Raw genomic sequence first — 15,412 nt, forward strand, 5'->3', positions numbered from 1 at the left:
AAATTAATGATTTTTTTTTAAAGAAAGATTTTTAAAAATCCAATGTTTTATTTAAATTAAAAAATAAATCTATTTAAAATAAAATTTGAAATTGACCTTAACCTATGTTAAAATCATTTCCATTAAATAAAAAATAATATTAAGAAGTATGTGTTTGCACTGAACTGCTGGAAGTCACTGCTTAATCACCTAAAACAAGAGTTTGCTGAAGTGCTAAACCAGCTTTTGACAAAGGTAGCCTCTTCTGCATGTACAGAGTACTTTCTTCTTTTCAGTTTATTCAACTAGCTCAGTTCAATGACTAGCTCACTCAAAGTTAAGAAACCAAGCAGAAGTGGAAAAAGTAGGAAAGCTTGTTTTCCTCTTCCAATTTGTGACTAAAACTAGGTGTGAGAGGGTGAGATATAATAGTTCTAAAATCTTGAAGGATATGGTAAACAGAAACCATCAGTTCAATTCACTAACTACAGATAATACTTTCTTTAATAAATAAGTTTTAAATGCAAAACATGTTTTGATACATTTTAATAGAACTTTTTTAATGTATCCAGCACTTTTAAGGTAGCTTTATTTAATATAAAAGTTATTCAATAGGTCCTATAGCCAAGACTGCCTCCATTAAGTGATTTGAATGGGGCAATTCTCATTGACAAAAGCAAACAAAAGAAATCTATCACAAATCCATTCATGTCAATACACTGCTTCTGAAGCAGCGCTAAATGCAATCCCCAGGCTCCTGAATATCAAAAGCTTGATACAGAACCAGCTATAAATGAGTTTGAAAAAGCAATCATCTCCCTGGCACCAGAAAAGGCTATGAGAAAAGATGGAATTCCAGCTGAAGTGATGATATAAGGAGGACATTTAGAATCCTAGAATATTAGGGAGGGAAGGGACCTCAAGAGGTTATCTACTCCAACTCCCTGCTCAAAGCAGGACCAACACCAACTAATTCATCCCAGCCAGAGCTTTGTCAAGCCGCACCTTAAAAACCTCTAAGGATGGAGATTCCACCACCTCCCTAGGTAACCCATTCCAGTATCACCCTCCTAGTGAAAACGTTTTCTTAATATCCAACCTAAACCTCCCCCACTGCAACTTGAGACCATTGCTCCTTGTTCTGTCATCTGCCACCACTGAGAACAGCCTAGACACATCCTCCCTAGAACCTCCTTTCAGATAGCTGAAGGCCACTATCAAATCCCCTCTCACTCTTCTCCTCTGGAGACTAAACTAGCCCAGTTCCCTCAGCATCTCCTCATAAATCATGTCACCCAGCCCACTAATTATTTTCATTGTTCTCTTCAATTTGTCCTCATCCTTCCTCTAGTGGGGGGCCCAAAACTGGACACAATACTCTAAATGTGACCTCACCAGTGCCGAACAGAGGGGAATTATCACTTCCCTCAATCTGCTGGCAATGCTCCTACTAATGCAGCCCAATATGCCATTAGCCTTCTTGGCAACAAAAGCACACTTCATATTCAGCTTCTTGTCCACTGTAACCCCCAGGTCCTTTCCTGCAGAACTGCTATCTAGCCAGTTGGTCCCCAGTCTGTAGAAGTGCATGAGATTCTTCCGTGCTAAATGCAGGACTCTGCACTTGTCCTTGTTCAACCTCATCAGATTTCTTTTGGCCCAATCCTCAAATTTGTTTAGGTCACTTTGCATCCTATCCCTACCCTCCAGTATATCTACCACTCCCCCCCAGTTTAGTGTCATCTGCAAACTTGCTGAGGGGTGCAATCTACTCCACCCTACAGATCATTAATGAAGATGTTGAACAAAACTGGCCTCAGCACTGACTCCTGGGGCACTCTGCTTGTTACCGGCTGCCAACTACACATCGAGTCACTGATCACTACCCGTTGAGCCCGATGACCAAGCCAGCTTTCTATCCATTTTATAGCCCATTCATCCAACCCATACTTCTTCAACTTGCTGATAAGAATACTGTAGGAGACCAGGTACATCACGTCCACCACTTTCTCCACATCCATACAGCCAGTCACCTCATCGTAGAAGACAATCAGGTTGGTAAGGCATGACTTGCCCTTGGTGAATCCATGCTGATTGCTCCTGATCACCTTCCTCTCTTCCAAGTGCTTCAAAATGGATATTTTGAGGACCTGCTCCATGATTTTTCCAGGGAATGAGGTGTTGCTGACTGGTCTGTTGTTCCCTGATTCCTCCTCCTTCCCTTTTTTTGAAGATGGGCACTATATTTGCCTTTTTCCAATCGTCTGGGACCTCCCCCCGATTACCACGGGTTTTCAAAGATATTGTCCAATGGCTCTGCAATCACATTAGCCAACTCCCTCAGTACCCTTGGATGCATTGCATCTAGCCCCATGGACTTGTGCATGTCCAGATTTTATAAACAGTTCTGAACCTGTTCTTTTCCACTGAGGGCTGCTCACCTCCTCCCCATACTGGGCTGTGCAGTTCAGTAGTCTGGGAGCTGATCTTGTCTGTGAAGACAGAGGCAAAAGAAGCATTGAGTACTTCAGCTTTTTCCACATCATCTGTCACTAGTTTGCCTCCTCCATTCAGTAAGAGTCCCACACTTTCCCTGACCGTCTTCTTGTTGCTAACATACCTGTAGAACCTCTTCATGTCCCTTGCTAGCTGCAACTCCAATTGTTCTTTGGCCTTCCTGATTTCACTCCTGCATGCTCGAGTAGTATTTTTATACTCCTCCCTAGTTATGTGTCCAAGCTTCCATTTCTTGTAAACTTCCTTTTTGTGTTTAAGTTCACTGAAGATTTCTCTGCTAAGCCATGCTGGTCACCTGCCATATTTGCTATTCTTTCTGCACATCGGGAAGGTTTGTTCCTGTGCCCTCAATAAGGTTTCTTTAAAATACAGCCAGCTTTTTTGGACTCCTTCCCCACCTCATATTAGCCTCCCATATCCTGCCCATCAGTTCCCTGAGGGAGTCAAAATCTGTTTTTCTGAAATCCAGTGTCCGTATTCTGCTGCTGTCCTTTCTTCCTTTAGTCAGGATCCTGAACTCGACCATCTCATGGTCACTGCTGCCCATGTCACCCACTTCTACTTCCCCTACCAATTCTTCCCTGTTTGTGAGCAGTAGGTCAAGAGGAGTATGGCCCCTAATTGGTTCTTCCAGCAATTGCACCAGGAAGTTGTCCCCAACACTCTCCAAAAACTTCTTTGATTGTCTGTGCACTGTTTATCGCTCTCCCAGCAGATGTGTTTGAAGTCCTCCATAAGAACCAGGGCCTGTGATCTGGAAACTTCTGTTAGTTGTCTGAAGAAAGCCTCATCTACCTGATCTTCCTGGTCTGCTGGTCTAAAATAGATGCTCACCACGACACCACCCTAGTTCCTTCTCACCTCTACACATAACCCAGAGATTCTCAACAGGCTTTTCTCCAGTTTCATAAAGGAGTTCTGTGCAGTCATATTGCTCTCTTACATACAGTGCAACTCCTCTACCTTTTTTCCCATGCCTGTCCTTCCTGAACAGTTTATACCCATCCATGACAGTGCTCCAGTCATATGAGTTACCCCACCAAGTCTCTGTTATTCCATTCATATCATAGTTCCTTGACTATCCCAGAACTTCCAATTCCTCTTGCTTGTTTCCCAGGCTTCTTGCATTCGTTTATAGGCACCAAAGATAACTAGCCGATTACCCTGCTTTCTCAGTACAAATCAAGAGGCCTCCCCTGTTGCATCCTCCTCCTTGTGGTTCCTCCTGGTATCCCACTTCCCCACTTACCTCCAGGCTTAAGTCCCTGTCACCTGGCAAACCTAATTTAAAGCCCTCCTCACTAGGTTAGCCAGCCTGTCTGCGAAGATGCTCTTCCCTCTCTTCATTAGGTGAATCCCATCTCTTCCTAGCAATCCTTCTTCTTGGAACAACATCCCATGGTTCAAGAATCCAAAGCCCTCTCTCCAACACCACCTGCGTAACCACGTATTTATTTCCGCAATTCGATGGTCCCTACCTGGGCTTTTTCCTTCCACAGGGAGGATGGATGAGAACACCACTTTCACAGACTCCTTTATCCTTCTTCCCAGAACCAAATAGTCTGCAGTGATCTGCTCAAGTTCATTCTTGGCAGTATCCCTGGTGCCCACTTGAAGATGTAGGAAGGGGTAGTGGTCCACGGGCTTGATGAGTCTCGGCATACTCTCCATCACATCCTGAATTCTAACTCCAAGTAAGCAGCACACTTCTTGAGTTTCCCGGTCTGGATGGCAGATGGATGACTCCATCTGCCTTAGGAGGGAGTCCCTGACCACCACTATCAGTCTCCTCCTCTTGGGAATGGTGGTCGTGGAACCCCTCATCCTCAGGACAATACATCCCATGCCTTCCGATTAATAGGATTTCCTTCTGATCCCTTCCCTCAGATGACTCGTCCAAACTTAACATCTGCACAATGTCTTGCTTCCCTGCTGCTGTGATGGAGGGGTACCACAAGACACAAAGAATGGCAACATCATAACCTTATATAAAAACAAAGGAGAGTGATTGGAGCAACTACAGAGACATCTGTCTGCTGACTGTTCCTGGCAAGGCATTCTTACAGATCATTCTCAAAAGACTGCAAGTTCTTGCTGAATGTGTATATCCAGAGGGTCAGTACAGCTTCCATATGGGAAGACCAACTATCAGCATGATCCTCTCACTAGGCAAATGCAAGCAAAGTGTCAATAAGGAAAACCTCTCTACATGGTCTTCATAGATCTTACCAAAACTTTTGACCTGGTCATCAGAAAGGGTCTTTTCCAATTGCTAGAGAGAATTGATTGCCCCCCAATTCTCCTCTGCCTGATTTGATCTTTCCAAGATAGCATGAAGGCTACAGTTCAATAGGATGGTGATCAGTGTGGCACCTTTTAAATCTGCAATGGTGTCAAATGGGGATGTGTTTTGGCACCAACACTCCTTGCTATATTCTTTTCTCTGCTGTTTTGTCATGCTTTCCTATCTAACACCAAGGATGTTCATCTCCATAAAAGGTCAGATGGAAAACTCTTTAACACTGCACATCTAAGAGCAAAAAGCAAAGTCAAACATCAGTCAGTAAGATATAACTTTTCACCAATGATGCAGTGCTTTTTGCACACAGCGAAGAGGAGCTTGTTGGGCGTGTAGGGTGGGAAACAGTCACAAGTCCACCCAATTTAGGCTTAATCAATGTTCACCTTTATTTAGCATACACACATGGGGGGTAGAAGAGCACTCTTACCCCCAAAATGTTATTATTTTCTTTTCCCCTGAGGGGGATTATATTTTACTGTAACTAACAATGCTCTTAATCTTACCATTTAGCAATTCTTCATCTTTATATTTCAATATCTTTATTCATTATGTATGCATTATCACACATACGGGGGTGGGAAGTTGAGCACTCTGACCCTAAAATGTCATTATTTCTTTAAATATGGGTTTTCAAAGGCCTTTTTCACTCAAAGTCCAGTCTTATGTTTGCAAATCATTACCAAAAACAAAAAGCAGGGAAAAAAGCCTTTATTAGTAATTTTGCCTGTCTTGCATTTGAGGGGGGTGGGTCTTAATTTTAAGGCCTTAATAATCATCGTTCCCCAACAGATACCATTGGAAATATAATATTTTCAAGGGCGATGCTTGTTTTTCATGATGGAGTAAGGCGAGATACTTCAGTACTTGTTTTCTTTCCTCTTTCTTTTGCCAATCCTTTAATATACACGTTATCTTACAACACATTATAAGTGCTGCTACAATTAACACTTGTATCCATAAAAGTTTACTTTAAAACTAAATACCACAGCTGGACATTTCCCAATTTTATTTATTTGATCTCACCAGCTAATTAGTTTTAACACTTGTTCAATTTGATTATTTACTGTATTTAACTTAGCAATACCTATTGTAAAGTTAGGGAGAGACTATATAGTGTCAGGACCAACGCTTGGTCAACTTTTTATTAGTACTGGTTCAACAAATTTGGGTATAGATATGACTTTGATTGAACCAATTACAGTTTTGAATTTAGCGATAAAACACCAATTAAACTGATGAATTGGACATACTTTCCCTCCATAATTGTATTTTAACTGTTGTGCAGCCACATACTATTTTGCATCACCTACATATGTGGCCTGTTTTATGTTCATTCCAGGTACTCTGCCATACTGGGCAGTTGAGAGGAGTCCTTTCTTGGGTTCCTGTCTTATTATTACAATCTATACCACAGATGGGTTGCATAGCCTGTAGGTCATTACATCGACCGATCCACCTGGCTTGCATTCCCTAGCAGCAGTACGGAAAGGGTGTCTGCCATCATCCACATGTCTTACTAGCATCTGGGAGACTTTGACATATTCTTTAAAAATGGAGACTTCAAGGACCCGAACTAAGTGAACATGTCCTATTGTTTCATAAACATCCTGCTTTTCAACTATTGGGAAAGAAAGTGAAAAAGAAACTTGCAAGTATTCTGTAAAGTGGTAACCTTATTGTGGTAAAAATCTCTATGACTAGTTGCGTTTCATTCCTATGCCAATCCAGCAAATATTCATAGGTGCTGAGGGGCTAGGAATCATACCCATTGCACTGCATATTATTTCCTTAGCTACAGTCTAATTTCCAGCTTTATTATTCTTGTGATTAATTAACCAATTAACCCTTTTTTGGGTTTCCCTTAATGCTTGGATGATAGCGAGAATTGTACTAGGATGTGAGGAGTATTGATAATCAAATGTGACAATCCCACAATATAAGCAAAATGTTTAACAGCCCAAAATGTAGCCTGCTTCAGTCAATTGTAGGTTTAATTTCCAATACCTTTTTTAAGTAAAGCATATAAAGTGACAGCTATTTCTACACTTTCAAGTACAAACTCCTGAGAAAATATTGCAAAATATTAATAAAAATAATATGCTTTTTCTTTAAAAATATTAACTGACCAATGTGGATTTTTAGATTTTTGATGCCCCTCAGTTGGCAAGTTATTCCATAGGTATATAAACTCACTTCGCAGAGGGATGAGCCATATACAACTTTTCCCCTAAGGGGGATTTTATTATCCTCAATGAGATTCTCTATATTTTGTGCTCTTCCCAATTGTTTGACAATTTTGCTATAGGGATTGCTAAAGTTATATTTTATATTGTTGCATTTATAATATTGATTGCTTAAAACAAAGGTACCTACAATATATAAAGCAAAATACGACAAAAATAACCTTACAATTTATAAACTTATTACAACTTAAAAATAAACCTGACAAAGGCCTTTTTAGCTTTAAGTGAAAATGTGGGATATCACAAAAAAATAATTATTCACAAATTTATTTTTTGTCACAACAAACATGAAACCTAAAAGAAAAATTAAAAGTAAAATTTTTTAAAAGAAGGTCATAAAACACACAACATATAAAATAATAATGATAGGCAGGTGGAACTAGAGTTTTCCAAAACACACACAACGAACAATTTAACAAAGCAAGCAGAGTGAGGAATACAGAAAATGCTACTGGGGTTAATCAGCAGAAAAAGACATTGGTTGACTGAGATAAACTGTTGATAAACTCTTAAAAGAAAAAAAAATGTTTGTGTTAGTAACTGCACTTTAGCTGAAGTTCATCCAGGAATCTGTTTTTCTTGAATGACTGAAACAAAAGAAATACTATTAAACAAATGGCTAATTTTTTAAAATATTAATACTTTACTTTGCTTAAAGGATTTTATAAGTTTTATGCTTGCCTTTTTTCCCTACTTTTCCATCTGTGCAACAATATGTAGTCTGTTGCCATCGGACTTTCACTGTTCCTGTTAGCTTTTTAACTTAGAACCAAAGATAACAAGATTAACTTACTTTACATGTTTAAAGAATTAAATTTTTTGATGATTTTGACTATTAAGGCAAATGGATTCTAGTGGAATTCTTTTAAAAGCCCATTCATTTTACACATACCTCTTTAAAGGGGGTTTGAGGGTATGTCTACACAGCGGGCTCTACAGCAATCAATGCAGCGGGATTGATTAAGTAGGTCGTGTAGACCCGCTCAATCGATGGGCTCTTCTTCAGTCGATGCCATCAGTCTACCTCCCCAAAAAGAGTAAGGCTGCATCAACAGGAGGATGTCAATCTCTTCTTATGGGAGTTTTGTATTCTTGTTTTTCATATTATTCTTAAAATGTCCTTTTTCATCCATGTCCTAAGGTTCTTCCTTGGATAAGACTTTTCTATCAAATTCCCTTCTGTGGGAGATTATGAACTGCTTAACATTATAATAATGAGAATTTATTTTCTTACATGGGTGTTTTCAATACCACGGTCAGGGACTTCCTACAACTTCCTAAGCCTTGTTAATACTCCAAGTCTTTAAGTCACAATTCCAAAGACCCAGAACTGACAATAAGACATCTTGGACTCATACCCACCCAGGGATGACAATGTTGGAAGTATAAGGTGGGAAAATGAGTCACAAGTCCACTCAATTTAATCAATTTTTACCTTTACTTTTAGAATTTCAGACAGAATTATTGTCACTCATAGTGACTGAACATATATATATATGCCAGACAATCAACAGATAAGACCAGAATTGGCAGGGAGTTCCAGTTTCCACATTCTGGAAAGTTCTCCTATATTTCGTGATGGTCGTCGCCACCTCTGATCTCTGGTCTGGTCATTCAATTTCTGATCCAATGTTTCTCCAATTTAGGCCTTGTTCTCCTGGATCTTTTTGTAAATTTTCTCATTACATATTTATTAACCTTTCTCCAATCAAACATTAAGCACGTTAACCATTTGTTTTACGTAACCCATACATTATACATGCGTAACCTTCGATTTACACAGCTTTTACTGTTTATGTCATCCTGTTTCTGTGTCATCCTGCTCCTAGGTTTTCCCAGTAACAGAGCTTCTTGTCATTACAGGTTTATATACTAGTTACCTAAATTCTTCCAACAATGTTACCTTTGACCTATCAGCAATAACATCATTTTAAGCAAATCAGCAATTCTATACAAAAGAACTGGCAAAATCACATTCATGCCAAAGGTCTTGACAAAATGTTACCTTATCTGAACTCATTTATATCCACAATTAAAGTATAACTAACAACGCTCTCAATCTTATCATTTAGCCATTCTTTATCTTTATATTTCAATATCACAGTTCAGTGTGTGTGTATTATCATGCCCACCAGGGCAGGGAGTGATTAAAGAACTCTTTGACCCCAAAATGTCAATTTTTCCTTATCTTTTTTTAACCATGGATTTTCAAAGGCCTTTTTCATTCAAAGTCTAGGCCTATGTTTTCAAATCATTACAAGCACACACACAAGATATGGGTCTATCAGATGTGCATTCTGACCATGCTGCTGTATGATAGCAAGACCTGGACCTGGCAGCAGGCACGAGAGAAGGTTAAACATCTTTCACATTCGCTGTCTTTGCTGTACTGCAAATATCAAGTGGGAAGCCAAAGGTCATGACACCTAAGTATAACTTGCGAAAGCAAAATTGCCAAGTCTAATTCACAAACATAGACAACTCCATTAGCTTGGTCATCTGCACCGGATGGATAATGGACATACTCCAAAAGGATCTCCTGTATGGAGAACTTGCAGATGCTCCAAGATCACTGGGCGACCCAGGCTCAGGTTCAACGATGTTTGCAAGAGGGACTTGAAAACTTTCAACATTGACATCACAAGCTGTGACGATGGAGCTAGCAACAGGCCATACAGTAGGGCAGAACTGCGCTGCACCACAGAATCAAAGAGGCTGAAGAGAGATGGTTGTGAGTGAGGAAAGCGAAGAGAAAAATGCAGAAGGCCTCAAGTAGTTCACTGGCTTCGTCCTCTGGCCCTGTGCCTTACATCTGCATTATATGTGGCAAGGACTGTTGCTCAAGAATTGGACTGTTCGCATCTCACGATGCTGAACTGCTATGCTGATTACACCACAGTCTTTTGAGATGGTTGGTTGCCATGTATATTTAATCAGAAGATTAGAATGTTGATTTTATGCATTAGATTGAATTTGAATTTCCACCCAAATACAGCTTGACACAAACAATCTCAAGTAAACAATTAATCCTCATCTATTAAATAAGAAATTAATCATCGTTTTCTAACAATTTAAAAAAAAGAAAAATTAAGAATCAGAATATAGGTCAATTAAGCTATATAATTGCTTAAATAAATGTGATTAATATAATGCATCCTCCTAGTTAGCAAAAAGAAGCACCAAATTTAGGACAGAGGCCATGTATAGTTGAAATCAACATGCTTTAATGGTTACCAACTAATGAGAATCATCCTTTCTTTAGGAAAATAATGTTGCCCCCTTTCAACCTGAGCAGCTAGTCAAAGTTTGGGGCCCGGAGATGTTCCAGCTGGAAGTAGAAATTGGTGATAGACAGATATTTCATTGATGCAGTTTTGTTTATTTACAAATGTGTCTCGGAATGCAAAAGGAATCGATAACAGGAAACAGCTTTTTTTCCTCACAACACGAAACAGCACTCTTTTCAGCCTGCATCCCTGACCCAAAAAACTGATTCCAGTTTTCTTTCAAGGTCAGACACTGGGCTTTCAGCTGCTCCTTTCAGTTATATCACTCTCTGGTCCTCTGTGTTCTACTTATTTTCTCAAACTCTCTCACACTCACAAAATACTCAACAACCCTCTTCCCTCTCCCCAGCGCAAACTTCTAGGCAGGTTCACACCCATTCTTCTCAGCAGGGTTTTAACTCAATCCATAACAATGTTTCACCCCGCTCTTAACAATAAGTAAAAAGTACAAATGCAAAACATGATTAAAATGGATTATTTAAATAGCTTTGATTTAAATATATCCACCATGTCAGCAACCAGGGTTACCTTGAGCACATCAGACTTGGCCCCTCTACTCTCTACATTGGCTTCCATGGAATATTGAGTTGAGTTCAAGATCTTGGTCTTTATCTTCAAGACACTCAATGGCCAGGGACCAAGATATACAATAGATTGCCTAAAGTTCTGTGATGAGGACCACAGTTCAATAACTCTGCTTCTCGGGCACAATGGAACTTTCTATCATAAGGGTAAAGCTCATCTGTGCAGAACGTTGAACTTTCTTGCAGGCTGGTCCAAGACTGAGGAACGAACTTCCACAGAAAATAAGGACCATCACAACCTTCACCACCTTCTGCTCTAAGTGCATAGCACATTTCTTTGATTGTGCCTTTTCTAGCATAAACACACAGCACCGTGTATTTATATATATATATATATATATATATATATATATATATATATATATATAAAAATAAATCCCTACCTAAACAATAAACTACACACAGAATTTTCCCCACAAGAAGAAGCTGAGAGAACAAACCACACATGACAGATGTTAGTCATGTTGTTTAATGCACTACTGAAAGGTGCTTCAACACATTGGTGATGAAAGGTGGCCCAGGAACCGATAAGGAATTGAATAGAATGCAACAGGATGGCCCTTATCAGTTCTCATGCTTTCTGAAAATTACATTAAATATTTAATCTTTCTGACATGGATAATTAGCGTTCCATAAATAGTGAAAACTGTGCTTTGGTCTATGTTTCTAGTGTTCCCTAGCATACTTTACTATGCTTAGTTAGAGCAGGGCCTATGAATTATCCTGTGCTGATTCTGACTTGTGAGCTTTTGGGAGAGGTTTTAAGACAAAATTGATGGTCTGATATGTTCCTGACATCTTTTTTTTTTTTTTAAATCAACCAAGACTGCATTCATAGCTTTTATTCAAATATGTTTAAGAATTAATGTGTAAATCTAGGATTAATTTGCAAGTTAAATTGCCTAGCTCTGGCAAAAACAGCTAAATTTGTAATTGCAAGGCTGTAACTAAGTATTAGAAAGAGGCGCTCTCTCTCACACATAATCTAATCAAACTGTGTTTTGCAGTAGCAAACAATGAAATTATAGTTTATTTTACTACAAAGCTTACCCTGACTCAGTTTAATTTGCCAACCATCTCTTGCCTTTCCAGAAAAAATAAACGCCTCAGACTGCAACTTATAGTTTGCATGCACTGTTCTCCCTCTTAATGGCATCACCAAGAAGCAGCTGCTAGTTTGCAAGGCCCTATAAGTTTCTATACAGCTTACTTTGGTTTGGCTGGAAAATTAAACTGTTGGTTGCCATTTTGGCAAAAATACTTTGAACTAACTAAGTAGCCGACAAGCCTATATCCAATCTCTCCTGTCCTTAGTTGTCAGAGACCAGGCATCATGTTGAAACTGGAGCTTGGCCTCAGATATGCAGTACACTTATTCCTCGTTCAACTGATTTCTGAAGAATTGCTATGTGGCTGAGATCAGTTAAACTCATCCCTCCTTCCCCTCAAACTGGCAGCTCCGCTATACTGCTCTGTTCATGCACTAAGGCACCATTCATACTCAGTCCCTCTGACTGGGATCTCAGTGTTGTTATGCATGATTTCAGTCACCGACTACCAGTCAACCCTGTCCTTGTTTGGCAGGCAGGAAATCTGACACTTCCACTTGCTTAGATAGCACTCATACTATTGCCCAGAAGCCTCAAATATGAAGTTTTCCTGGGCTCATGACTACAGTCTTAAGTGATTCAGGACAAGAGATTTCACGGAGAAAAGCTTCCAGTTTTGATAAAGTCAAATTACCACCACAATTTTATTAATTATCTTAAACTAACAAAATAGTCTTTAAATGGGATTTTAATTTAAGAATATTACTACCTATATTAGACTGTAAAATCTCAGTGTGTAAATAACTGGACAGAAAGGTAATTACTATTTTTTAACAAAAATATTTATTTCAGAGACCTTCTCCCTCCCACCTCTAAAGCCATTGTTCAGCAAATCACTGATATTGTCAAATGTAAAATATTCCTGTGACATTATGCCAAAAGGTGCGACTTTGTGGATACTTTCTAGCGGAAGTGTCACAACATTCCCATTTCTTATTAATATAGTTTCTCTCTAATATACATATTTTTGTTTCCAATAACTGCAAGTTATTTCAGCTACATATATCACAATACTTCAAGTCTAGTGAATGCAGGTGCAACTCCACTGACTTCAATATCTAAACTAATATTGAATTTAGCCTATTAAATTTATTTTTTAAAAACTGCAACTCCAGAAACAAACATCTCTCTGGTAGTTGACTTTTAAAAGTGGCAATTCATTAAAACTGTTCAGAGAGCTGGAATGATAGACTAAATCCCAAAGAAGGAGATTCATTAATGGACAGAAGGCAGGTCAGACTATCAAAGGGTTCATGGTGAATACAATTTATCACATGGCCATGATACTGTACCTGTATGGTGTGTAACTTTTATCTGTACACAGAACATATACATAAATCTGCAACAGGGCTATGTATGGGTAGTAAAGAAAACCACTGTGTGTGTGTGTATGGCCCCAATTCTGAAAACATGTATGCACATACTTGTTTATTCATGTGAGTAATTCCAATAACTCCTATGCAATTACTCATATGAGTAAATTTACACTCATGCATAAATGTTTGCAAGATCAGGGCCTACTATGCAACCAAAAACAGAAAGGAAGGAGATGGCTATGTGGCTACGGAAATTGTGGTCCTTGCAGGCAACAGAATTGGCCCTAGTGGAAACAGAGGCTAAGGAAACATCACCAGTACTATGTATCTTTATTATAAGCAGTATGCAGGGTTTACCGCGGATCTCCCAACTGGCACTCACTTGTGGGAGGGATTAGTTTTAAAAGGATACTGTTAACCTGAAAACAACTAGTCAGTTTAAAAATAAAATAAAATAAAATAAAATAAAATAAAACAACCCTTGAGAGTAATTTCAGGTTCTCCTGAGTCCCCAGGCCAATTGCTGGGCATTTCTCACTCGTACGGTTTGTTGTTACTTTATTTATTTCAATGTTTTCTTTCTGTGGTGTTACTGTGTATGAAAGCTCCCACACAAACAGAAGGAAGTAAACGGCGAGTGGGCAGATTTCCAGACGTGCCCAGCACCTAGGTCGTAGTGGGAGCCCAGCCTTTTGACAGCCTCAGTCCTGCAATCTGACCTGCGCGAGGGCAGAGCATTGCAGCCACGCAGAGCCACAGACGGGCTCAACGGGCACCACCTGGGCACTGCAGGGGGCTGGAAAGGGGAAAGAGCGATAGTGCCTAGACATGGGGGTGGGGGGTTGCCAAGTGCACAAAGTAAAAGAAGAGGAGGAGCCGCAGCGGGGAGGGGGAAGAGAAGAAGTGTGTGTGTGTGTCCCCATCACTTTCCACAGCACTGATGTGCGGGCTCACCTGTAGGGCAGCCCCTGCAGCCATGGCGGAACTAAACGTAAGACTGGAAGGAGCCTCCCCAGCGGGGGTGGGGGTTGGGAGCCAGACGGTCCCTGGGCGCCCGGCGCTGCTGGTTGTTATCTTTATTCCCACCATAACCATCTTCCTCCCCGGACGCCTGGGTCCCCGCGGTGGGCAGTCTGTCTGTCTGTCTGTCTCCACGCCGGCCCGGTCCCCACCCCCCTCTTTGCTCCCTCCGGCTGCTCCTGACTCACCACCTCGCGGGCCCGGCAAGTGAAGTCGCTCTTGGGCCGCTGACTGCCGCGCTTGAGCAGCTCGTCCCTGGCGCTTTCGCCGGCCGGGACCCCCAGCGCCTTGTTGCGGGTCTTCACCGTCTTCACGCTGGCCTTGAACAGCGGCGTGATGTCCACGGCCATGGCGCCCCGCTCGCGGCCCCGCCGCCGGCCAGACCCGGCGCGAGTCCGGCCCGCCGCGCTGCCGCAGAGAGAGACACGCCGCCGGCCCCGGCCGGGTCCCTCCGCACAGTCCTCCCCGCACAACCCGGCCCGCCGCGCCGCGTTCCGCCGCCTTATCCGGACCCGACTCCGCGCCCGCGCCGGGGTCCGGCCGGGGAGAGAGAACCTGGAGCCGGCCCTAGTCCCAGCGCCAGAGCCCCTGCCCAGCTCAGTGTGTGTGGAAGGAGGGCTGAGCTCCCAAGTGGACCCTGCGCTGCCCCAGGGTGGGGGTGAGCCCCCTTTTCACCCCCCCCACCACAATGAGCCCCTGCACTGCCTTCTTAGTGTGTGTTGGGGGGGGGTGCGATGAGCTCCCCCCCCTCCACTCCCAGCGAGACCCTGCACTGCAGTGCCCCAGTGTGTGTGGGAGCATGAGCCCCCTCCACCCTCAGGGAGACCCTGTACTACTGTCCCACTTTGAGGGAGTGAGCCAGCCCCTGTTCATCCCCCCAAGTGAGACCCTGCACTGCCCTAGTGTGTGTGTGTGGGGTGAGCCCCCCTTTCACTCCCCAGTGAGGCCCTGCACAGCCCCAGTGTTGGTGGGTGTGCCAGGAGGGAGGGATAGGGTGAGCCCTACTGAAGTCAACAGGACTCCCTGTAGCAGTAGTAGAGGTTCATTAAGAATGG

General features: G+C 41.6%; 1 protein-coding gene across 2 annotated transcripts in view; it reads right to left on the bottom strand.

Moving 5' to 3' along the window:
- Positions 1-14,822, bottom strand: part of STX18 (syntaxin 18) — a 110,450-nt gene extending 95,628 nt beyond the window's left edge. The window contains exon 1 of one of the 2 annotated variants that reach the window (XM_067556399.1): positions 14,546-14,822. In XM_067556399.1, coding sequence (XP_067412500.1) covers positions 14,546-14,707 — 162 coding nt within the window. In that variant the 5' untranslated portion in view covers positions 14,708-14,822. Of the gene's footprint in view, positions 1-3,974; positions 4,163-14,545 lie in introns of those variants that run through there. The other variant, XM_067556400.1, reaches the window with a different exon arrangement.
- Positions 14,823-15,412: the final 590 nt, after the last annotated feature.

Source organism: Emydura macquarii, unplaced genomic scaffold, assembly GCF_026122565.2.
Source record: "Emydura macquarii macquarii isolate MOO-44397 ecotype Brisbane River unplaced genomic scaffold, CSIRO-AGI_Emac_v2 contig_1768, whole genome shotgun sequence".
NCBI classification, from domain to species: Eukaryota; Metazoa; Chordata; order Testudines; family Chelidae; genus Emydura; species Emydura macquarii.